This window comes from Brassica napus, chromosome A7, assembly GCF_020379485.1.
Source record: "Brassica napus cultivar Da-Ae chromosome A7, Da-Ae, whole genome shotgun sequence".
Taxonomy (NCBI): Eukaryota; Viridiplantae; Streptophyta; class Magnoliopsida; order Brassicales; family Brassicaceae; genus Brassica; species Brassica napus.
In genome coordinates, this window is record NC_063440.1 from 3,757,794 (window position 1) to 3,782,816 (window position 25,023).

A 25,023-nucleotide genomic window follows, 5' to 3' on the forward strand; every position below is an offset into this window, starting at 1 on the left:
TATATATATTTCTTATATCGAAACAACTAATTTACATAGTATCATATTACTTGAACGTTTTAAAAAGGATATTCTAAACATAATGATAGAATTATAACTTGCTGTCAACTCCTCATGTGTGTTGCCTAAATTTTTGCTATGAAATATCGAAACAACTAAGAACAAATATGATCTAATTAATAATAATAACAATTAACATTTATTATGAAAATAAAATAATGTTAGAATTTCACCATGCAAATAATAAAATCAAATCAAATATTAAAATCCTAACACTATTTTCATAATAAGTGTTATTATTATTAATTATGTTATACATTATACATGTATCAATATTTATATAGATGTTGTGTTAACAAACATATATTGACAAATATATAATATTTTTAATATATATAAGATTGTAGTGATGAATTTTTCTTGCGTAATTTTTTTCATTTGGACCATTCTTTAAAATTTTATCAAATTTTACATGAATTAATTATAATATTTATATTTTTAATTGAATAATAATAAATATTTTTTAAGAAAGTTCTATAAAATCTTTTTAATATATTTTCGGAATCAATTTAAATTTTATATCCAAAAGTAATTAATTTTAATTTTAGTTATCATAAACTATAATTAGAAATTAAAATTTATTTTAGTTGTGATATATATATATGAAAATGTAAAATTATATAAAGTATTATAATTATATATTCACTGATAATAACAATCTAAACTGATTAATTTTCAAAAATAAAATTTACAAAGATTTTGTTAGAAATAGTCATTTCTATTTCAATTTAAAAAAAAGATATTTTATCCAACTTAGTATATTTATCAAATAGGATATTTACTACAGACATATTTTGAAGTCCAATGTATTATAGTTTTTCTTTAAAAGAAATTCTTTACAGTATCTCAAAAAATATTTTTTTCTACTATATAGATCTATTTTAATTTGATTTCATATAAATTTAAAATAAAAAAGTATGTAAAGTAATATATATTGTTACATAATAAAGTTTCCAAAATAATTTTTGTTACAAAATTACAAAATTTATAGTAATAATATATAAGCCACGTACGTAAACATAACTATTATAGTATTACATAATATATAACACTAGATTACGTTAAGTTATTGGTAAATTTTGTTATATAAACTAAAACATTTTATTATATAAATATAAGAACCCGCACGCACGGTTGTGCGGATCAAGATCTAGTTTGGTCTTAAACAGCATGTATGTTCGGTGAATAAGTTAAACAAAAGCAAACATGACATGGGCTATCTTATGGAACCGTTTTTCAATGTAGAGAGTGGAGAGAAAGAAGATGTGTAACAGGTCGGAATGATACTACTTGAGATCATCACATGAAAAAGTAGCAGCTGCAGCCTGCAGAAATGGAAAGTTTAAAGCTTCAGGTCTGTTCTGTTTCAGTCAGAACCTTTTTCATCTTTGTTAATCCCACATAGCTCACAGTTTTTTTTTGTTTTGTTTTGCAGCTGGAGGATTGCTTTCAGGTCAGATGAAGCAGCAGTACTGTTAGATCATATGCTTACGTGGGCCGCGAGGAGGACAGTAGAGTTTGCCTTTAACTGCTGTCTATGTGTGGATCAGGCAAGAGACCAATTAAACACAGTCGTAAGGAATCTACAATACACATAGTGGGAATCATGAAGCATCCGCGAGGCCAATATAAAAATGAAAAAATCCTCTAGAGAATGTAGCTAACAGAGAGATAAAACTGTAGAAACAAATGGACAATGATGTAAGACATGAAGTCAAGATATGAACTAACAAGTCAATATGTAACTTTCAGTTTCATTAAAAGTGAATAATTGGAATGAGCAGAACAAAATATGACGTTTTATATTAAAAGTTACAGAGAAAAGTATCGAATGAAAATTAAAACCCTAGGGCTTGTAAGAGAACTTGTACTACACGTTACAAACTTCCCAACTTATATCTCGTACGGAACTCTCCTGCACAGAGGACACGAGTTTTGCCGACGTAGCCACTCAAAGAGACAATCTTGATGAAAAACATGCAAACACTGAGGCAGTTCAATGATGTTCTCACGAGTCTTGGACAAGTCATCAATACAAATGGAACACTGAGTCTCGTTTTTCAAAACCAAATCTCTGGACTCCATTCTCTGTTCTTCAGACAGCCTCTGAAAAACTTGACTCGAAGCACCTCTCGACCAGGACGGAGGAGTGTGAAGAAAATCAGGCGGCGGCAGTGGGGGCATAAGCGTCCTCTCTCTGATCAGTTTGACATTGACCGATACGAAAACAGATTGTTGTTGTTGAAGAGAAGAATCAAAAGCAAATTGCTGATTGATATCAAGAGCGATTTTTCTGCCCAAGTATGGAGACTCAGGAACATGTTCGTCACGAAGGAGCCCAGCGAGCTGACGTGGCCTGAAGCCGCGGCCACGTGGCCTCAAGCGGATGCGACGTGATCCTAAAACAGTTACCGCTCCAGTTTCGTGTCGGATCAATTCGTCTAGATTAATTTGGACTGTGTTGGTAACCCACATCAAGTGTCTCGGTAGGTTAGACACCCTCGTGTAGACTTCAGCTCTATGAATTTCGATTTCCATGATGGCCGCACAAGAAGAAGCAGAGAAAATGAAAACAAGAATAAACCGAAGATGATTTGAAACGGGATTGCTGCGAAAGAAATAAGAAGAATTTGATTGAAAGTAAACCCTAAATTTGAGATACGAAGACGATGAAGATTGTTGTTGATGTCTGTAAAGAGAGAGTCTGAGTTAGAGTGGTTTATATAGAAAGAATGTGGCGTTGTGAAGCTTAATGCAGTTTTTCAATGTTTCCTTTTCCAAAACTGGATTATTGGATTTTACTGTTTTGCCATCGATAAATTTCCTTTTTTTTTTTCTAATTTGATCATTTAATGATGATCCTTTTTGGTTATTTCCTTTTTTAGTTAAAATCTGAGCGTTAGAAAAAACAAGGAGAAGATGAGAGAGGGCTCCCGCAAATATTCGTTACTTGCCATATACCCGCTACTTGATCTGTATTCGCCTCGTTTTTTCAAGTACTCGTTGTTGCCAAGTCAAGTATCAAGTCGTTGAGTTTTGCAAGTACAAGGCAAGTAATAAGTATCACAAAAAAAGTTATAACTCGCCTTGATATTACTTGTTACTTGTTTTACAACTGAAAAATTGATAACTTAACCATAAAAACCAAAGCCCTAAACAAATATTTATTTGTTGTACGAAGTAAACAATACTTTCTTATCGAATTCCATCTTTTTTTTATATTAGGTGTAAATATTTTATTTACCAAGTCAATTAAATAAAACAAACATTCATAACCTTCTCTCGTAAAATATTATCTATCAAGTAATTTTTAGAAACTTAAAAATATATCCAAGTAATTAATAAATACTTGTAAGTAGCAAATAATCGGATAAGGCTAAGGCAAGTAACTTGCAAGTAACATATTTTTGGACAAGTATTCGAAATAACAAGTACTCATTTCCGATAAGTCAAGTACAAGTCCAAAAATTCATTACTCGTTCAAAGTAAGCCAAGTATCAAGTATACGTAAAAAAGCAAGTACCCGCCTTGCGCCCACCCCTAATGAGAAATATCAAGGAGCTGATCTGAAGAAAGCTTGGCCAGCCTTCAGATATTTTAGTGCGGTAACAAAGCCTAAAGCTTGGCCAGCCTTCAGATATCAAGGAGCTGAGCTGAAGAAAGCTTTGGTGAATTTTCAGGAGTGGTCTATTGTGGTCGTTTTGTCGGGAGCTAATAGATTTGCTCAAGCGATCGCAAAGAATGTGACAAGGGAGAAGAGGTTCCAATATTATGTGGCGATGGGTAACCCCCAATTGTTGAAGGAACTTTTTCGATTCTGATTTGCAATGGATGGGCTGATCTGTTCAGAGGTTTTTGTCTTGATACTGGATTTTGAGGGTGGAGCTTCATGCTTCGTGCCCGCGGGAGGTTTTTTTTTAATTTAAATGCGTATTACTTTGGCTGTCATGTTTGGGTTTTAGACAGTTCAATTTTTCTACTATTAAAGTTATGCAAGAGTTAAAAAAAAAGAGAGATATGTTTTTCATTTATACTTTTTTTTTGTTGTGAAATAGTTTTTATTTTGGTGGTTATTTCAAAAAATAAAAGGTTGCTGAAGTTACTGGTTGAAGTCTCTCTCTCTCTCTCTCTCTCTCTCTCTCTCTCTCTCTCTCTCTCTCTCTCTCTCTCTTGTTATAACATGAGGACACTGAGTAGTGAGTAGTAAGAGAGAGAGATCGTATAACTAAATAAAAGTTGTGTAACCGAGTTTCATAGTGTAAATTTAAGCATTGAAAGTGTCTTTGCTGTATGTACTCACGAAAACCGAAGAATTCGTAAATTGATAAATGCATGTTAGATTTATCTAGGCGTGGGCAAACTAGCCATAATCAAAAGAATGAACCAAGCCAAATAAAATTAGAAAGTATCAAACTGAACCGAATAATCATCAAATATTTTAATGGTTTTATTTCCATACCTGAATATTTGAACCGAAACAACAATCTGATGTGGGTATTTGAATATATATAAAAACAGTTTTTATATTTAGAATATCAATTATACTTAAATTTAAATAACAAAATATGTAAAATTAATTTATAACCAGATATTTTTATCGAAAATATTTGAAAATACATAAATTTTGAATTATCTGAAATTATTCAAAACTATCATGATACTTGTAGATCCTAAAATCTACACTAAGTATTTGATAGTGATTGAATATTAAATCTAGGGAAAAAAATAACGTGGGCAACACTATCCTCAGAATGTTCATGAAGCAATTGCATGGATTAGTGCTTTCTTCTGCGATTTATGCACGAGATCAGTGACTCTTGAAGGTATTGAAAATTTGAAGATAACATAGCCGTGATTCAGTGCAACCTTAAGAAGATATTTCCTCCATCATTTTTTGATGTTATGGAGCATCTTGTTATTCACCTGGCAAGAGAATTAGAACTTGGTGGTCCTGGGCAGTATAGATAGATGTATTTGTATGAGCGGTATATGTATCATTTGAAGAAGATGGTGAAAAATTATAGTAGGGTGGAAAGTTCTATAATCGCACAGATGATAAATTTAGAAACTTCAAACTTTGCCAAGTTCTACTTTCCAGCAGAAATGCAGACCAAAAACAGAAGACCTGCTCGGCATGATGATAGAGGCGAACGGGCAACATATCATGTTACGGTTCCAGACATCTTCACAGATGTTGGACGACTTAGCGGAAAACCAAAGGACCGTCGACTTACTGAGCAGGATCGTAGTCATTTGCAAACATATTTGCTCACCAAATTACCGTTATTCTGAGGACATACCGACGATATTTGTCGTTGGAATCCCGGTGTTTTCTTGTAGTGACACAACAATGTGTTTACTTCGTGATATGGACATTAGGAAACTAATCTCTCTCATTCTTATTCAGCCAAGAAAAAATAGAAACATTATTTCTTTATTAAATAAATATAATAATTCCACCATGTGTTGGTGGAGGATGAAGTGATATACCGAAGTCTCTCCACCTCTTCGTGAGTCTTTATTCTTTTGTTATCATCCTTTTTGTCTTTGTTTCGTCCCTGGAGAAGATCCACTCTTTGTTAGATCCAAGGCCTCTTTTATATGAGAGCAAGGTTGTTGCAAGAAGCTGGTAATATGGTTAATAATTTGTTGCACATGCTCCACCTTTCTAGCTACGACTTATTCTTTATTCATCGCTCTCCAAGATATGCGGAGAATAATTCTCTTGTTCTTTGACTCATTCATACTCAAAGAACCTCGGGCTCTATGGGCCGACTTCGGATTACGAGTTCTCATGGACCTGTCTAAGCTCATCTCGAAGTCGTCATTAACCGGTTTCTTATCTTTTTGGCGGGAAGGATTTAGTGCTAAATTCTGGTCCAACAATACTTTCTTTAGAGTATCCAAAATAATTTGTATTAAGCGTTATTTTAACTGAACCACATAAACTACATGTGTTTTACTTGAATTATATCTAAAAGTGTTCAAACAAAAAAAAAAAAGCCAAAGAACCATTTTATTTTGGGTATTGATCAGTTCTTAGTTTTGTATGTAAACCGAAGACCATTCAACTGATTTACACCAATTTGCTAGTTTTTTGAATAGCTCTACCCGAACTATTTGATAACAAGATTGAGTGAAACGACCTTGTCACATGCTAATGAGAATCAAAAATCTGGATAAATCCTAATACCAATTATGGGTGGAAGATCAATATTGGAGCCACTCCTTGTAAAAACAAAATTAAGTATTTCAGTCCGTAGTAGTTTTCAATTACGTAAAAGAAAATCTCGTGCTAAAAAGCATGATAGACATCAGCCTCCATACGTAGTCTTCAGAGCCGGTCCTAGAAATGCACTGGCTGGAAGCAAAAATAAAAAAATGTGGCCACTTTTTAAAGAAAAAAGACAGAAAAAGAAATTGTTAGCTGAAATGGGGAGGATGAGGTTCGAACCTGCGGTGGAAGGATTGTAGTTTCACTATCTAGACCACTAGACTAAAGGGAATATTAAGTATTTGTGGCCGAATTTAGTTTATAAATTGTACGGCCGGAAGCAATCGCTTCTTCCGCGTAGTCCAAGGGCCGGCACTGGTAGTCTTACGACTTTGCGGAGACCCGTGTTATAATCGTCCTATCCTGGATTTGAACCAGAGACTTTCGCTTGTGTAAAAGATAAAATATAACCGAAGTATATATTTTGATCATAGATTGAATCGACCAAGAATGAGGGAGTTTTGAGGTTTATGTGGAAAGTAGCACCATGGACGTTTTGGCTTTATACCATTTTGAGAGCAATCTTATCTTCTTAAATCTAAGATCAACACAAGAACATATCAGGTTCTCTGAGTTTTGTAGAAAAGCTAAAATCTAGAATAAAAAATGGTGCCTATTCAAAGGAAATTTGAAGTAGTGAAGCTCAATCGGAAAGGCAATTTCAGTCTATGGAAGCAAAATATACTATAGCTCAACCAGAGCTCGTATTCAAGTTCTTGAACCAGTCTCGAAGCCGGTTCAGTAGTCTGAATGTAGTGCGATAAAAGTAACAGAGTGGAAACCTGATCCTATGATCAAGAAAGTTTTGAACAGGCAGAATCAACTAGAAATCTCGAGTATGGACACATATTTCGAGACGAGGTCAAAGGCACATTGATCTTGTCTCAAATCAAGTATAATCATCAAGGTTTTGCAAAGTTTTGACACAAGTAAAATTAAGCCAATTCATACTCCAGCAGATTCTCATTTTAAACTTAAAGAGTCTGGCTGATGAAGAAAGAAACAGCTTTTGTTCTTGTTTAGTGCGTCTGATCTCCTTGGATCAAGTTATGCAACAAGTTTTCATAACGAGATGATCTAATCATTATAAGCAAATTTTGACCCAAAAATAAATAAATCATTATAAGCAAATTAAGAGAGGATGAACCAGATCAGTCTTTTCCGATTAAAATAGAACACTCTTAGTTCCCTGATAAAAGAATGAATAAAATATAAAATCTATCAACTTGATTAAGACAGAAAACTAAAAGATAAAAAGATTTTGCAAAACCTGTTCGTGGCACTAGCAAAACTTTCCTACAAGTTGATGATTGACTCTCTGAGAGAGATTTATGTACATCACTCTCTCCTAAGTCTTTAATTCATTCACTTACGGTAATCTTCAAGTAGAAAGTTCTCATAATCTGTCCCTTTCAGTGTCGTCTGAACCTCGTTCCAATTCTGCACGTGCTGTGACAAAGGACCGTGATGAATCTTCACTTGCCGGCTCTTTAAACTGAGTTTAGGCACTTTTAGAAACTCTTGCACATCGTCTAGTCTCTGCAAAAGCGATAAAAAGAGACAGTCAGTCTAAGAAGAATGCATTGAAACTAGTTAGGAAGCTTGTGTAACAAAGATGTTCTTACGGTTCGATTCTTGACAACATCTTCGTAATAGAGGAAGATATGGCGGGTGGTATTGAAGTAAGAAAGTGCGTTTGTAGTCATCTCTTGAACCTTCTTCAGATCACCTATTAAAAGGGTTGTGTTGATTACTGGTTTGTAGCGCGCCAATATCTCAGCCTGAAACCAGTTTGTTTCACACGTTTAGTTTTCACAGAACCAAATGTGCAAGACATAAGAGAGAGAGAAAGAAACCTCTTTAGGGGAATGAGTGTGGGACTTGTGAGTACCGTTCAATAGCTTAGCATCCCTATCGTAAGAGTTTGCCAGAACTGAAATCATCCGGCGCAAGAGGTTCCTCCTAAAGAGGAATATAGCTGAGACGCCTCTGGTTTTAAAGTATTCTACTATCTCTTCATGGTGTTTCATTAGACCCTACACATGTTTCATCACCATTCACCAACCACATTACAACATAAACAAACAGAAGAGAAAACACACTTAAAGACTATTGGGACTCAATTCCCCTTTTAAGAAGATCAGAAACATCAAAAATCAATCAAACACATATTTCAAGGAGACGAGTACAAAAATAAATCAATCAAAACCAGAACGTTATCATTCCCTAAGACCAGTTCCTCACAAAAACTTTATCAGCTTAGAGTCAATCACAATGCAGTTCTTCCCTAAAGCAATGAAATCTCATTTCAGGATCTACCAGAAAGATTGTAGCTCAGCTCATATCTTCTAGATTCTAGACATAAACAAAGGAACCACAGCACAAAGCATCTCATAGTTTAGGTTTTATCCTGAGGACATTAAAAATATTTATACTTCCAGCATCTAAACTATACCAAAACAGTAAGTAAACATTCTGTATAAAGCACATGATAGAGTAGTAGCAAACAGTACTTTATCTTTGATTGCAATAAATGATTAAACATTTATAGACAGTTACCTGATTAAGCATCCACTTCAAACCAACAGCAGAAGTACACTCATTCTTAGAAGCACTACTCAACCAATCTAGATTATACACTTTGTCCAAGGTCTCGAAAATGGTGGAGACATTAGCCCTCCTATCTTTAACCGAAAAGATCTCCCCGTTGGAGCTTATGTTAGTATGGTTGTTTAGTAAAGTCTCAAACCAGCCGCTACCAGATCTCTGCATGGAGAGAATCGCAAAATACCTAACCGGATTGCAAGAACATTCCTCCCTAACACACACACCCCATTAGAACCAAGAACCAAAAGAAAGCTAATGAACACTCTCATCTCATTTTACCTGCTATATGTCTTGGGTTTAGGATAATGAACATATGGAATGTCCCATGGTTCGATGTTAGGCTCAGGACAAGGCCTCTCAAACACTTCAACGTTCAAGAAACCAGCACTGGGAACGACACCGATTTGCTTAAGACAGATTGAGCAAATGTAGACAGCACAGACCATCACAAACGAGAGAACGACCATCCTCAACACAAGTGGGGATTTTTTAGGGAGCTTGAAGACAAAACTATCCTGCAATAAACAATACATTTACGAGCTTCTGTCAAGTGAGTTCTTTTTTCTTTTTTTTTTGGTTTTCTTTTGCTTGTTTTAGAAACAAAATTAAAGGGCAAACACACAACATGGGGCACCACAAAATTCAAAATTACGCAAGACCCAGATGCCGAAATATTCGATTTTTACAGAAACCCATATCGAATCATATGAAATTCCTCAAAAATCAGCTACTGATTACTCCAGAAAAAACCCTAATCCAGATTAGAAGAAGCTTAAAAGAAGGAAAAGCTTCAATACACATAAAGCAAAAAGGTACCTTGGGGCTGAGAGAGTGTTCGTCGCCCATGGCTGCTTCGTTTTAGTGAGAGGAAGGAGAGAGAGAGAGAGATTTAGAAAGGAAGAGAAGAGAAAGGCAATGAATTATTATTATTCAGACACACTTACAGCTAAAGAATAAACACAATAATGTAAAATCGAAACACACAAAGTGGCTTTTCTCTGATTTGTTTTTGAAAAGAAACAATTTTTCTAAGAAAAACAGAGAAAAAAACAGAGAAAACTTTTGATTAGAAGAAAACCCAATGATTAGAGAGGCCCGAGAAACGTTGTCTGTGGAGCTTTTCTCTCTGTTTCCGTTGGTTGCTTCGAATTTACGGAGATGTTAATGGCACTTGCACTGGAGAAAAGAAAAACTTTGGAGAACCAAAAAATAAAGAAAATATTGAAAGCGCAAAGTTCGAGAGGAAAGTCTATTCATCCCGAACACGACATCGTTTTGTGCGTTTCTGACATGCAGACCATGGCATCTTCCATTTTTATATTCTTTTATATGGTATTTTATTTTCATTTAGTAAATGTATAAATTAGATTATAGTATTAGTTCAAGTAACGTGTGACCCATTCCATTTTTTTAGGTTTTTAGTTATTGGAATCTCGGATTCTGGGGTTAAAAGTTTGACTTTATCTACCTGATTAGCTTTCTTCCCTCTTCGTTTAGTTTAGGTTTCTCTTTTCTGTTGCAGTTCTCGTGTATAACTCCACAACCGACATACATTTTTCTTTTTGAAAAAGATTTTTATATTAAAAATTCAAGAAAGAAAAGAAAATGTTTTACAGCGCCATGGCTATAGTTAAACCAATCAATTTTTTAACCCCATAATTTTAGTTCCATATTATAGATCATCAGGAGTCCTGTGCACACTAAAAAAAAAATCAGAAAGAGTCCATTTGGTGATACGAGTCGAGTAGTTAAAAGCAAAAATACAAAAGTGTCTTCAGATCGTTTCACTATCCCAGATTATTTGTGGTGAGTCTAATGTGGCATGAGTTTGGAAAGGTTTATCAGAGATTTTTATATGTAGCTAGGATGAGATCTGTTATCTACCAAGTGGCAAAAAAGGAGAGCATCTTGGGATCGAAATTGGTAATGATGGAACCTCTTGTTCATCTCTTACCAAAGCCAATAGATCACACCGACTGCCAATGTAAGCCGGTTTTTAAATTGCCTCCTCCGAATCCTTATACTTGAATCACAATATCTTTCTATTATGTTAGAGGTTGAAGTGAGCATTGTCGAGAGATCTCAGCCAAATCGTCCATGCAAAAGGACGTTCGTAGTCCAGATGGTCTCTTGATTCTGGAGCCAAATTATAAACAAGAATCAGTTTCACCTACCCAATTTAGTACCGGTCGCGAGTAGGGCTTTAATTGAGGATGAACAGCCAAGTTAGAAAACTTTGCTTCGGAATATGATATGCTCAAACTAATCCTATGAACTACTCTGCAATTTCACATGTGCAGTGCAATATTTAGTGATCAAATTCACAGAAACTCTATGGACCACTCAATATCTATAAGTATTTGAATTAAGATAAACAATATTAGATTTAATGTAATAAAAAACAAAAAAGGTGAAGGAGGTTGTAAACGATTAGAGAAAGCGCTAGATATCAAACAATTGCTAAGGATTTATGAAGTACATTTCTTGAACTCAAATCAAAGTATTCAAATCAATCCCTTCGTTGCACAAATAATCTACGTATAGATCTAGAATTTCAAATCTCTTTGCAAATTCGATCGATTCATACAAGAATTAAGAATTTTTTTGATAAGTTTACAAAATACTTAAATCCAATCACTTTGCATATATGTATTTTTCTCATCTAAGACTAATTCAAAGAATCAATTACATTTTCACATCTACCAATTATCATAAGATCTAGATTTCAAGTTGTCAAGCTACATCTAGCATTAAGAACAACCCAAATGAAGAATATAAGATAACCTTATCAGTTATATCATGCTAACAATTCATCAGTCCTTTGAAGAACCCTAAATCTAACAGATGTTTTGATCAGACATGATATCATAAACACAAATCATATTTTGAATAAACTGCATAAATAAATCAAAGAGGGAATTAAGGAAGCTTGAAATCTTATCTCTGTTGAGTTATGATATGTCTCTCCAAAAGCTCTCGAAAGTAAAATAAAGCTTAACCTAAACAATGACTTTGAATAGTAGATATAGGTATAAGACATGTTAGGAACTTTATTGCAAATACGAGACTTTTAAGCCAAGTTGAGATTCTTGATACTTGATAAAACTCGTCGGGTTTGCATGTGCTCAATGGGTGTTGACTGACACAAATGATGGATGTCGGTCGATACCATGATCGATACCATGCATCTCCAAATACGTGCTCCGACTTGGTCATTTCAGCTGTCATTCTCTCAATACTCGAAGGTGCTCCAAAATTTCCAATCTTGTCCAAAGCGTACCTAAACCTGAAATGCTCTAAAACGATTTGAAACAAAAATTAAATACTCGAAAATAGAGCTTATATCATGGTGAAAATCCACAAAAACTATAATATATCAACTTCCCCATACTAATCTTTTGATCCTTTTACAACATCTTCTCCTTTGTCCTTCAACTCTGAGGTGAGAACATCTCGAACCTTTACAAAAGGTTGTGAGAGACTTCTGCTTTGAATTAATGTCAAGGAATCAATGTCAAGTGAGGATCACACTTGATCATTTCGTACTACATATTCTTCTTACAATTTCCCCTAGACTTATGTGATGCACTAATCATGGCTTCTTTGACATTGTTCTTATCACTTATGTCTTCCTAAGAAACATTTATAGGCAAAGGAACATCAGTTACATCAATGCATGAAGTTAGATGCATACCTCAGTTTTGTGGCCGAGCTTTGTAGAAGATATTCTCATCAATGTTTGCGAAGGATATTATACCTTTTGGCATGTCAACTACTGCCCATATTGTAGCTAGAAAATCTCTTCAAAAAAATGAGAGGCATACTTGATCCACTACCCATCTCCAAAACCTGAAAGTAAACATGAATAATGCAGTTTCCAACTCCCACTTCTAGATTGTTGACAATACCATATGGAGATTTGGTGGAGAAACTTGCAAAGGTCATTGTTATCTTTGCAGCTTCTGTAGCAAGACCTAATCTCTCAAAAATGTCCTCGGACATGAGACTAACTGTAGATCCTATATCACAGAGGAATTCAACTCCTAATATAATGTAGAGAACTACAAACTTCCTTGGATCTTCCAACTTTTTCAGCTTCTTAACCTTTAAAAGTGCACTTCAAGCTTCATCAAAAAGTGCTTTGATCTCTTCCATAGATTCTATTGTGTTCTTGAAAAACTGCGTCAAGCAAAAATTATTCCAAACTTCCTCAAAGGAGACAGTACCATGAATCTCTTCACCCTCTTGTGGAAACCATCCAGTTCTTTTGCACTGATAGGCTCTTTCAAATGCTTTGGGATGGCATGGCATTGCAAGGTATGACACCTTAGGTTAGTAGACCCTCTCCTCAATCGGTTTTGGCATTTCAAAAATAACATGGTAGGCTCGTACAAGGAGCCAACCGACAGTAGATTGGAGGTATCACATGACTCTAGATTGGATCAATAATTTGGTGTAGGTTTTTTTCATCTAAGATTAATTCATGAAATCAATAACACTAGTATGACTTCTTCAACCATCTCTGCATTTTTTTTTGCTTTCCGATTGGTTCGTTCTAAAGTTAACAACTCATGATTTGAGAGATTCAAAAGATGTATTTCCTTATTGCTTCTAGTATTGATGTGCTCACATTCTGACAACAAAAGGTACACCACTTCTGATGAATAAATGGAAATTTCTATTTGTTTTAATATGTAAATAAATTGCGGATATAGTCTAAGCCATCAAAAAAGAACTATACGTAAACAGAAAAGTCCTGTTAGCCAGCATCTTCTTCTTGAACTATGTAGTCTCTGAACGGTGAACGGTCAACTTTATTTGAAAGAGACAAAAGTAGTAAAAGAAAAGAACAGTCGTGTATCATAAGAGAAGCGACCAATCTTAAATACTATAACTGATATGAGGACGGGGTTGGGGGGGGGGGGGGGGGGGGTGCAATTATAATTAACTACAATTATAATTAACGAAATTTTAGTTGACTGGGACTCCTATATTTTACAGGTAGCGTGGGAAGCTAAGACAATTGTGTTTGTACTGATGGTAAACATGAATGTATTATGGTGGATGATAAGGAGAACATATAAGATCAATTTCACAGAGGTTTCATCCAACTTACAGTATGGGATATGTTCCAAGAGAGGATCATGACAACCACTGAGTTTTAGTCTTTCACAACATGTGTATTGCTAGTTTAGATACACGTAAATCTTATGTGATTAGGAATTTGTGAAGATCGTTAGCTTGCTCTACAAATCCAACTTCAAATCTGTACAACTTTCACTCCTTTACTGCGACAGAATTGGACTTGGCTTGTTAATAATAGAAACATTGTATTAGTCAATTCATGTGTTGTTAACGTTGTATCTAATTAAATTGCTGTTGGTTTAACATTCCACAAAAAGAGAATAGCCATATAAAAAAGAGAACTTTGCAGTTATTGGTGGTATATAGTTTTGACCACTGTAGACGAGGCGCAGAAGGAGAAACACAAGAGCATTTGACCGTTGCTTCCACGGTAAACCCATGACGTGGCAAATGACGACGTACAAAAAAAAAGGCGCATAATAAACCGAGTTAACTAAAATACACAGGAGGTGATCTGACGTGGGTGATAACAACCATCAGCGCAATCTCAAACATTTTCGAGTGGTTCATAAAAAAAATCACCAAAATGATGGGCGGAGGAAGGGTATACTGGGAGATGGACGACGGAGGATGTAACGGCGGCGTGGTTGTGATGTTCGCGTGGAGTTCGATTAGCGAGAACCATCTCGCGAGTTTCGTTCATCTCTACTCTTCTCTCGGATGGAATTCGCTTGTTTGTCGCGCTGATTTTCTCACTGCGTAAGCGCTCCTTTTCGAATTCGATTCTCTCTCTGAGTTTCATTTCCCCACAACTAGCAATCGGAAGATGAATTGATTTGACCGATTAGAAGATTGTTGAAATTGATAAAAAAAAGTGATGAGAATTCGTTTTTGGATTGTTATCATTTCCAAATTTTGAAAGATTCCGTAGATAGCTTTTTGGATATTCCCATTTTGATTCTCTTTAATTAGGTTTGCTCTTTTGTCTCTGTTTTTTTTTCAGGTTTTACCCAGAAATGGCTCTCTCTCTAGCATTCCACCTTCTTTCTGACCTTGTTGAGGTTAGATCCCGACCAAACTTGTCTGTGTTTTAACTTCCTATTTAGATTGGAACTGTTTGTCACAATTATTTGCTTATGTTCAGGAGCTAAGGACCAGACCATGTCCTGTTATCTTTCTAGCTTTATCTGGAGCTCCAAAAGCCTGCATGTACAAAGTCTTACAGGCATGTTTTAAAAGGATTAAAATTTTTATGTTTTTTATTTTTTCCCAATGTTATCTTAAAATGGTATACAATGCAGGTGATCATGGGTGATTGTGAAGCTCAGATTCATCCGGTGAGAAATTGTCTCCTATACAGTTTTAATTAAGTCATTAAATTGCATACTTATAGTGAGTGATGTTGTTTCTTCTTGAGTTCGATTTCAACTCACTCATCCATTGTTTTCTTATTTTTGAAGGATGATAGCCAGTTGGTTAGAAACTGTCTTTCTGGACATGTCTACGACTCTGGCCCATTGGATTTCACTAGTGATTTGAATGCGAAATTCGCACTTCACCCCACAATACGGCAAATGTCTGTGCCTTCAAGACTAGTATCTTGGGTGGCCAAAGGGGTTTCTTCTGGGCTCGAAGGTTTATATCTTACCAGATTTGAATCTCAACGCAGTGAGTATTGGCAGGCCCTCTACTCATCTGTTGTAAGTATACCTTCTCTAATTATTTCTTCTCAAGTTGGTATCTTCAAAATATTTAATTTCCCTTTTGTTTTTTCCAGGAAATTGGAGCTCCATATCTCATTTTATGCTCCGATAATGACGAACTTGCTCCTCACCAAGTAATTTCAAGCTTCACCCATCAGTTGCAGGAACTGGGAGGAGAAGTTAAAGTTGTCAAGTGGAAAAACTCTCCTCATGCAGGTAATTAGTAGTACGGGCATGTAACATGTTATGTGTCTCTTATGGCCAAATCTGAGTTTTGTTTATTATGTTTCTTTAGGACACTATAGGCATAACCCTATACAATACCGAGCTGTTATCTCCAACTTTCTGGAGAAAGCCATATCTGTTCACTCACAGAAAATCCGACAGCTTGGAGAAAGATTTCACACGCATGATGAGATCTCTGAGCTAATATGCGACCTTCAGAAAGTAGCTGTGAACTCTAACCAAAGCCTAAGAAGAGTAGCAACTGGGCCAAGTGATCACTTTTTCTTACCAAGCTCAGCACCGTATCAAACCAACAACAACAATGATGCATCGTCTTCACTAGAAGAACAGAGAGATAGATCTTCCTTCCGCCCGCTCCAACCAACGAGCATAAACGCTCACAGTGTTCTCGGGCAGTTCCTATTTGACTCGTGTGTTCCAAAAAACATCGAAGGCTGGGATATCAGATTTGGTGGTTCTCTCAACGGGCAACCGTATGCCACTTCAACTTCCCGTAAAAGCTCGAATCTTGGTTTCAAGAAACGCGTCCTCCGTTCAAGACTATGATGAACTTGGGTGGGAAACTTAGTAAGGTACATGCGTTAAAGTAACCCACGTGGGAAGTAGTAGAGATATGTTTAGATGAAGGAGAGGGTTGTATAGAATGCGGGAAGATGTAAATAGAGTGACGGTTACTACGACCTATCATACCTGAGAGTGAATCTTTGAAATGGTGCGAGTACAAGTATCAGAATAAGTCTGTAGATAGACATATCTTGTACTTGTGTTAATAAAACAACACTGTAAAATGTAAGTACACTAGTGTATGTTATTGTAAAGACTATAATGACTACTTGCCTTATTTGTAGCGGAGAAATCTACCAAAAAAACCTTGAACTTAAAAAAAAGCCAAAAAATCAGAATTGTATATAAGCAATTTAAACTTTTACCGTTTGAAATTTAACCATTTTAATTTTACACTAAGCGCGGAATTGAAAACTTTATTTATTGTATTTTCTCTTTATTTAAAGCAGACGTGAATATAAATTCGTAACTCAAAATTCCAACTGAATCCAAACAAAAACTCGATCCATATCCGGTCCGAAATATTATAAATATCAGAGTGGGTCTTGTAGGGTGTTATAAAACATATCCAAACTGAAAGTATTATTATCCGAACCCGAACGTATAACCAAAAAAACGAAAGTCCAAAATAACCACAAATACAAATATTATATACAAAAATATGTACTTCAAATATTTAATTCTATATTTATTTTCAATGATATATAAAAATAAATATTTAAATTTTAAATAAGTACATTAAATATCCAATTTTATATAAGTAAGTATTTATTTCTTATGTTTTGCTTTTAAATTTTGGATTTAACTTCTAGTATATCAAAACCAAACCAATATAACCTGAATCCGAACAATATAAATTTACTTTATGGGTTTTAGGATGTGATACAAATTAGAACCAAACCGATGTGTTATATTCAAACATGATCCGTATTTACAATTTTCCAGAATGAGACCTATGATGTGATATAAATTAGAAACAAAAGTTCGAATAAGGATACATGAAAGAAGCCTAACTTAAAATGTGGTTTACGTTTCGTTCACTTAGTTTTATATTTGATAAATATTTTACATGTTCGCTGGAATAACCCGTAAAACTATACTCATAAAAATATCAATAATAACTTGTTTCATCATATTATTAAATATTAATAGTAGCTAACTATTAATATTTATTTTATCAAATATATATATATATATTTGATTAACTATATGTTATTCAACATGTCTTTAAAGCGCAAGATTATTTTTTATTATTATATAAATTAAATATATGTCATTCAATCCGTCTCGTACTTGGTAAATATATTGAATTGTTTTTATATTCTTTTTTCAAAAAAAAAAAAAATTCTTTTTTTAATATGTATATTAAAATTTGAAATCATGTATTAGTTTATATATCTTACTTTAATATATTGTTTTAATAAATTGAAGTATGTTGTAAAATTCATGAATATATGTTATTATTTAAATTTATAATATATAAAATAGTTAATAAGTTTATTAAGTTATTTTATATTTATTAATTGGTGCAGTAATTTAATTGTGACTATAAATATTATAGGAATGTTATTTCTAATTCTATAAATATTAATTATGAATTTTATTATTTAAAAGTAAATATTAAAAAATGTATATTTATATTTTAAATAAAAGATATTAAAAATATTATTAAAATGCACTCTTAGAAAAATATACTCAAGAATATCTATTTAGATATTTTATTTTGAAAATATTAAAATAATAGGTAATATATAATATATATTTATTAGTAACTAAGTTAGTTGTAAGAGAAAAAATAGGAAGTTAAATAAATATTATGGTCCAACATAGACTATTTGTAAGTAGATAAATGAAATTATGTTTTAATAGTATTGATTTATGATGAGCCAGTTAAGCTTCCATGAGGCTAAGAATTCGGTTTCTGATAGTGTGGTCCATCTCCTTAAGCAAAGGAAGATAGCGGAGTGTTTTACGGTGGATTCTTGCATTCCTTTCAAACTCAATATACTAGATCGTCAGCTGCCAGACAATAAGAGACAGTTTCTGCACCAAGAACCAGTCCAGAGAGCTTCATGTTCGTGAGAGGGATTTTCCAGATACGAGATGGGGTGAGCGAAAGACAAGATACAAAGAGCTGCCATAGAGTCCAGGAGAAGTTACAAAAGAAGAGGAAGTGGTCTCGAGATTTATTAAACGAATTGCAGAGGATACAACGTGGATCCACTTGAAGTCTCCAAAAGAGCAAACAATCTTTTGTAAGTTGCGAGTAACAAGTCAGATGAGAAAATTGTGTTTCATAATGCCTTCCTTGTCCGAGATTTTTCCATGCAACACATGTGAGAAAACTATGTTTCGAAAAATTCAGATATTTCTTAACTCTGTTTCAAACAAACTTGGGATGGTTTCTTCTCTTTATTCTTGATTGTTGTAAAATCTTAGACGCTATGAGTCCGAGCTCAAAATCGTGATGAGATCTTGAGGTGTGGAGTTTACGATTGTCGAGTACTTTGTGAGAGAGAGATAAACAATCTATTGTACTTGCATTTGGAGTTTATAAGATTACATTTGAGAGTTTACGATATCGAAAATCTATCAAAATCATTTGGCAACCAGATCAGATACTGAGAAGAGATCAGAAGATGACATCAATCAGTCTTGTGCAGCTGCTGCTTTTACAACTTCAAATGTAGATAGTGTTGCTGCTGCTACTCCTGAATCTCTTCCAGCCTCTGGAGGACAAAATCATGGTAACCCTTTTCCGAAGCAACTCAGAATGGTAAATCCCTTAACGTTCAGTTCATAATGTTGTTATTTTTGATTCTGTGTAGAAATTGAGAAATCTGAAGGAAGATATTATAAAATTGAAACAGAAAATCATTTGGACACTAACAGTGGGTTAACAGCCAGACCAGATACATAAAAGAAGATATCAGAAGATGAAGCAAATCAATCCTCTGCTACTGCTATTACAACTTCAAGAGATATTGTGAATGAGATAGGTAAACTTCCTGCAAATGTATCTGAATCTCTTCCAATCTCTAGAGGAGAATATCTTGATGATTCTTTTGCAGAAGCAACTCAGAAAGGTAATATTTCAGCTGGTTAGTTATCCTTTATGTTCAGTTCTCAGGTAGTAGTTTGTATTATATATATATATAACTCATTATTATGTTATTATTGATTCTTTATAGAAAATGAGCTGGGAAGAGATCAAATTGAAACTGACAATCTAGTGAGCCACACAGCAAATCATTTGGACACTGTCAGTTAGGTTACCACCAGACCAGATACAGAGAAGAAAAGAAGAAGAAAGAAGAGATCAAAAGATGCAATCAGTCAGTCTTTTTCTTCTGCTTCAAGAGATATTGTGAATGAGATTAATGGAGTTCATGCTGCAACTGTTGATGCTACTCCTGAATCTCTTCCAGTCGAAAATCTAGGCATTCCTTCTTCTACAGAAGCAAGCCAGAAAGGTAATTTCATTGCTTTTTGCTGAATATAGTTTTCTTCTAAGATCAAATCTCTCTCATCAACTCATAATGTCATTCCTGATGATGTTATTTCTCGTGTAGAAACTGAGACGATTCATGACACTTGTGGGATGTGGAAAAGCTATATATCCAGACCAGTAATGTTGAAGCAGATGCCGATGAGGCTAAATCAGTGAAGTCTACTAAGAAAACAAAATCAGCTGAAGAAGAAGATACTCTGGTCGTTTCCTCTGATGCACACAATGTTGAGCCTGTCAAAGCTGTGGAAGGAGAAGTGCCTGATAATATTATCAGAACTGTATCAGGTTCTTTGAAGGAAAACAATGCTGCTTTGGAGGTTGCATATTCCCAAGAATTGTCAGTTGAGGTAAACAATGCTGCTCCGGAGGAGACCCCTCTCATGAACAACCCACAAGATACTGAGAGAAATGCTTCACTTTTGAGAAAATGCTCTGATCATGCTGCTGATAAGAGCCTTTACAACAAAAGTCTAAAAGAGAAGGCTGATGATATGGGAGACAATTTTGGTTGCACCCAAAATCAAGAGAAACCAGATCATGTGGCTGGTGGAGCTAAATCTAAAAAGGAGAAGAAGGGGCTTGATCTTCATCCAAGCGGTTCCTCTAATGGCTCAATGAAACCAAAAGAGAAAAAAAGTAGAGCTCCACAACCAGCTAAGCTAGTTCAAGTACAGATCATTTGCAGTCAAGGGTTCCAAATGATGGCAGTGATGTGACTTTTATGTATAGGAAGCTAAGGTAACCTATATGGATCCCAATTTTAACTTAAACCTCATGCTCCTTTCTCTCTATCTGATATGCTAATATTTGATCTGCGCAGGAAACAATCTGGACGGAGGAACAAATAAGTAAGTGACTTGTTAGTGGGTATCATTTAGGAAACATAAAACTAAATATATTATGCTCATGAAACTTATATGCCTTGTCTTGTGAACAGGTTTTCAGGGAGCGTAAAAGATATCCTGAGAAGATCAAGCAGTTACAAGAAGGCTTTAATTAGAGCTCAGTCACAACCTGATATAGACGATGACTCTCCCCTAGATTGAATTCCTTCTTACCTATTATCATTGTCTGGTTTAGTGCTGACTAAAACCCGGTAATGATGTTTAAAAGTCACCACAAGGGTCCACAACATTAGCTAGATGTTATGTCTTATATTTTTTCTTCAGTGCCCCTTTTTCAAGTGGTTTCAATAATTCTTTGTTTCACTTTGTAAATGGATCATATCATGTCTCACCACTCTTCCTTGCTTGCTTGGTTTCAAAGCCAATACAAGTTTATCTTCTAGTTCCTCAGACTACATGGTTCTCAATGGGTTAATGAAAAAATTTGCAACTAAGCCATTGAATACAGTTCGAAGAACTGAAACACAAACTTGGAATGACTTTGAAACGGATCAAGGAGTGGTGAGATGATAAAAGTATGCAGCAAAGGTTGTGGTGCTATATATCTTTTAAGTTTGTGCGTCTTTTATGTCAAATATGAGACTCTTGATACAGGTAAACCCATGAGCTATATCCTGTCATATTCCAAACTTTTTTATTATATTTGATCTTTGCTCAATTATTTAGTCAGAAACATAAACAGTACAAAAATATCAAACTCTGTTTAGTATCCATTAGAGACTCTCAACCATCACATGGTAAGATGATCACAAAATAATCAAATACAGAGATGATCAAACAGTCTTTTTTTTTATTCTGTTTTGTAAAATTGGTAGCAAAATCTCTTTAAACATATCAATAGAGAGAGTTATAAGTACAACAAGTAGCAACAACGGAGCCAATGCAGATACCAAGTGATCGTAGTAGAGTTGCATTCAACAGATGGTTTCTTCCCAAGTATCATCCCATGTTATGGTTGCATCCGCCACAGCCCTAGCCAACGTTCCTGCTTCCGTCGACAGCAATACTCCGTTGTATGTTCCTTTTGATAGCCTCGATGACATTACCCGCGATAATGACGACAGATTCACACCTTTAGACAAAACAAAAGCCATTAGAAACAGTTTCTTCTTAATGAAAACACATATAGACAGAGGTTTGTTTACTTGTATACCTTCGAGTACTTCAGCAGAGACGAACAAACAGACAAAATGACTATCATCAATTATCAGACTTTTCTGCACCCAGTTCCAAATTAGACATTGCCTCAACTACAGAGCAGTAGGTACTGTCATTAGGAGTAATCCCTTCACTTTTCATTTCCATTAGTAATTCTTCTGCAACTCTCCCATCCTGGTTTTTACTCAAACTCTTTAACAGAGCATTGTAGGTGAGAAGAGTTGGATTAAACCCGAGACTCAACATCTCATCTCGAACCATGAAAGCTTGCTTTGTATCACCTTTCTTACTGTACCCACTTATTAGAGTGTTGTAACTAATATGGTCAGGTTTGATTCCTCTTCTCTTCATCTCCCCCATCAGCTCACGAGCTTCCTCAAATTTACCTTCTCCACACAGCCCCCTCATCAAGCAATTGTACGTCACATCATCAGGATCGATTCTCATCTTATCCACCTCCTTAAGAAGCAAAAACGCACGGTCCATGTTACCGGTAGAACAATGGCCATCGATCAATGCATTATACATCACAAGATCAGGCTTCATTCCCTTGCCTACAACGTTCTCAAACAACTCATCTGCTTCCCTCATTTTTCTTCTTCTACATAAGACATAAATAAGCGATGTATAAGTAAACAGCGTCGGCTCAATTCCATCGGTCATCATTTCGTCGTGCAAAGCAAAGGCTTTCTTTGCATCACCATGCTGACAATATCCATTTATGAGTATGTTGTACGTGACAGCATCCAAGGCAATGCCCTTCTCTCTAATCTCCTTTATCAACATCTCAGCAGCTTCTATCTTGTTCTCCATAAACAAACCATGAATCAACGTGTTGTAAGTATAAAACGTTGGCGCAAAACCTTTTTTCATCATCTCATCCCTGTAAGCAAAAGCTGTCTCCAAATCTCCTTTGTTACTGCAACCACGGATCAATATATTGTAAGAAACAGAGTCCGGAACCAAACCCAACTCCTTCATCTCCTTCAACACCTCAGAAGCTCTTCCTTCACTACACATCCAAGACAGGATTGGGTTGTATGTCTGCAAATCTGGTTTAAAGCCTTTAGATTTCATTTCTTTGATAACCATACGAGCTCCTTCGATCCGTCCTCTCAACGAATACCCTTGAACAAGAGTGTTGTACGTGACAATGTTAGGCTTAACACCAAAACACTCCATCATTGCCAACATTCCCTTGGCCTTTTTCAACTTCCCTTCCTTGCACAACACGTTGATCATTATATTGTAAGTGTATATATTCGACTTGATCTCCATCCTATACATGTCAGCGTAGAAGACCCAAGCTTTCTCTGTTAGACTCAACCTTGATAACGAACTCAGAATGCAATTACAAGTTTCAGTCTTGGGATCAAAACCTTTCTCCTTCATCGAGTAAAAGCACTCTATTGCTTCATCCACAAGCTTCAATTGACAGCAGCATCTGACCAAAAGATCCAAAAGAATGGTGCTTTTAGTCTCTAGTCGATCACGAGCAAGCACCAATTCATTGAAAATGTCTCTAACACTAATACTGGTACTGGTAATGACTTCTTTAAGTAACTGAAGAGCTGGGTTGGGAGAAGAGAGCTTAGAGACAACAGCTATCGCTAAGCACTGTGTTGGGAAGTCCAAGCAGCTAAGATCGATGCGGTTGACGAAATTGAGAGCTAAATCAGGAGTCTTGACGAGGCTGAGCAGAGTTGTTGATATAAGGGAAGGTGTGAGCTTGCCCGTAATCTGTTCGACGAAATGCCACTGAGAAGATCGTATTGAGTCGAGTAGGATATCGGAACTTATCGGTGGTTGTGAGAGCTCCGGCTCGGTGGTGGATGTTGTTAGGGTAGAAGAAGAAGAAAGACGTGCGGCCGTACGAGAATATGCGGCGCCAGAAAGAATTGAGATTCGGTGGCGTAAAAGACAGGGGAGAGTGAACTGTCTCATGGCCAAAGGTAGATATGGAGGAGAACTGTTGTTTATTTTGTTGGCAGGGTTGAAGAATCCAAGAATTGAAGGAGACGAAGAAGAAGAAGAAGATTTGCAGTGTAGCCTACTACGGTTTAAATTGCGATCGAGAATTTCGGTTTAATGAAATTAGCGTGTTTTCTTCTTTCTTTTTGTTTTTCTTTCTTTTTTCAATTATCAGTTAATTGTATTTTCCTCTGTTCTACATCACTCACACTATTGGTTCGACTGTGGATTTAAAAATTTAGTTATAGATGTTTAGCTGTAGATAAATCGGTCGTAATTGTAAAATTGTTACTGTATACTTTTTCTACAAAGGTTTTTGCTATAGTTAAATTTGTTGTAACTGTAAGGTATAAGTTGTAGATATTTTAAAATCAAATATATGAAATATGTGTTGTATATATAATATTATTATTTTATATCAATTAAAATAATTTATATTAATTTTTTTTATAAATTATAAAAATTTATTGTAATTTAAAATGTGATGTGTATATAATATTTACATTATTTAAGTATCTTAATAATTTAAAAACACTCAAATTCAAAATTAAAATATTTATAAAAGTTTTTATTATGATTATATAATTTATTTGATATTATAGATATTTTTTTTTAATTTTACAGCTTCAACAGCCTATAAAAAGAAGATGTAGAGTTTTTGCTTAAAATACATAAGAAAAACTTTTGCTTTATTTTTTTGTTGTAGCTTTAAAAATAAAGCTAAAACATTGGTAAAAATAAATAAAAACTTTATGTAGACTTTAATTTTTAAAAGTAAAGTTACAGCATAATTGATAAAGTTTAGTGATTTAAAAATAAATAAAGTTAAAGTAGGGAGATAAAGTCTAACCAATCACCCCTTATATTATCACATTTTGTCCCTTTTGAATGTAGATTTTTCTTCAATAAAAGACATCCTAAAAAAGTTAGCCATAAAAA

At 34.9% G+C, this 25,023-nt stretch overlaps 4 protein-coding genes across 4 annotated transcripts; 1 reads left to right on the forward strand and 3 right to left on the reverse strand.

Moving 5' to 3' along the window:
- Positions 1-1,193: 1,193 nt before the first annotated feature.
- LOC106360332 (probable E3 ubiquitin-protein ligase RHA4A) lies at positions 1,194-3,279 on the reverse strand. The gene has a single exon (XM_013799916.3). The coding sequence runs from the start codon at positions 2,596-2,598 to the stop codon at positions 1,954-1,956; it is 645 nt and encodes a 214-aa protein (XP_013655370.2). The 5' UTR covers positions 2,599-3,279; the 3' UTR covers positions 1,194-1,953.
- A 4,136-nt stretch (positions 3,280-7,415) lies between these two features.
- LOC106361625 (nodulation protein H) lies at positions 7,416-10,143 on the reverse strand. Its single transcript, XM_013801404.3, has 7 exons — positions 10,020-10,143; positions 9,758-9,789; positions 9,221-9,456; positions 8,894-9,152; positions 8,191-8,370; positions 7,960-8,115; positions 7,416-7,873 (listed from the first exon to the last, which is right to left on the reverse strand). The coding sequence occupies exons 2-7, from the start codon at positions 9,785-9,787 to the stop codon at positions 7,700-7,702; spliced, it is 1,035 nt and encodes a 344-aa protein (XP_013656858.1). The 5' UTR covers positions 9,788-9,789; positions 10,020-10,143; the 3' UTR covers positions 7,416-7,699.
- Positions 10,144-14,530: 4,387 nt separating this feature from the next.
- LOC106361626 lies at positions 14,531-16,822 on the forward strand. Its single transcript, XM_013801405.3, has 7 exons — positions 14,531-14,785; positions 15,030-15,087; positions 15,171-15,251; positions 15,328-15,363; positions 15,487-15,726; positions 15,804-15,945; positions 16,025-16,822. Exons 1-7 carry the CDS (start codon positions 14,613-14,615, stop codon positions 16,519-16,521), a joined length of 1,227 nt encoding a protein of 408 aa, XP_013656859.1. The 5' UTR covers positions 14,531-14,612; the 3' UTR covers positions 16,522-16,822.
- Positions 16,823-21,645: 4,823 nt separating this feature from the next.
- Positions 21,646-24,247, reverse strand: LOC106361627 (pentatricopeptide repeat-containing protein At2g15630, mitochondrial-like). Its single transcript, XM_013801406.3, has 2 exons — positions 22,109-24,247; positions 21,646-22,027 (listed from the first exon to the last, which is right to left on the reverse strand). Exon 1 carries the CDS (start codon positions 24,055-24,057, stop codon positions 22,156-22,158), a length of 1,902 nt encoding a protein of 633 aa, XP_013656860.2. The 5' UTR covers positions 24,058-24,247; the 3' UTR covers positions 21,646-22,027; positions 22,109-22,155.
- Positions 24,248-25,023: the final 776 nt, after the last annotated feature.

What these genes read in the sequence shown, in the direction of transcription:
- LOC106361627 (XM_013801406.3), bottom strand. Translation starts at nt 24,057, where the DNA reads ATGAGACAGTTCACTCTCCCCTGTCTTTTACGCCACCGAATCTCAATT.
- LOC106361626 (XM_013801405.3), top strand. Translation starts at nt 14,613, where the DNA reads ATGATGGGCGGAGGAAGGGTATACTGGGAGATGGACGACGGAGGATGT. An exon ending in TTCTTTCTGACCTTGTTGAG is followed by an intron (nt 15,088 to 15,170) that starts GTTAGATCCCGA and finishes GCTTATGTTCAG; the next exon opens with GAGCTAAGGACCAGACCATG. An exon ending in GCATGTACAAAGTCTTACAG is followed by an intron (nt 15,252 to 15,327) that starts GCATGTTTTAAA and finishes TATACAATGCAG; the next exon opens with GTGATCATGGGTGATTGTGA.
- LOC106361625 (XM_013801404.3), bottom strand. Translation starts at nt 9,787, where the DNA reads ATGGGCGACGAACACTCTCTCAGCCCCAAG. An exon ending in TGAAGTGGATGCTTAATCAG is followed by an intron (nt 8,371 to 8,893) that starts GTAACTGTCTAT and finishes AAACATGTGTAG; the next exon opens with GGTCTAATGAAACACCATGA. An exon ending in ATGTTGTCAAGAATCGAACC is followed by an intron (nt 7,874 to 7,959) that starts GTAAGAACATCT and finishes TCGCTTTTGCAG; the next exon opens with AGACTAGACGATGTGCAAGA.
- LOC106360332 (XM_013799916.3), bottom strand. Translation starts at nt 2,598, where the DNA reads ATGGAAATCGAAATTCATAGAGCTGAAGTCTACACGAGGGTGTCTAAC.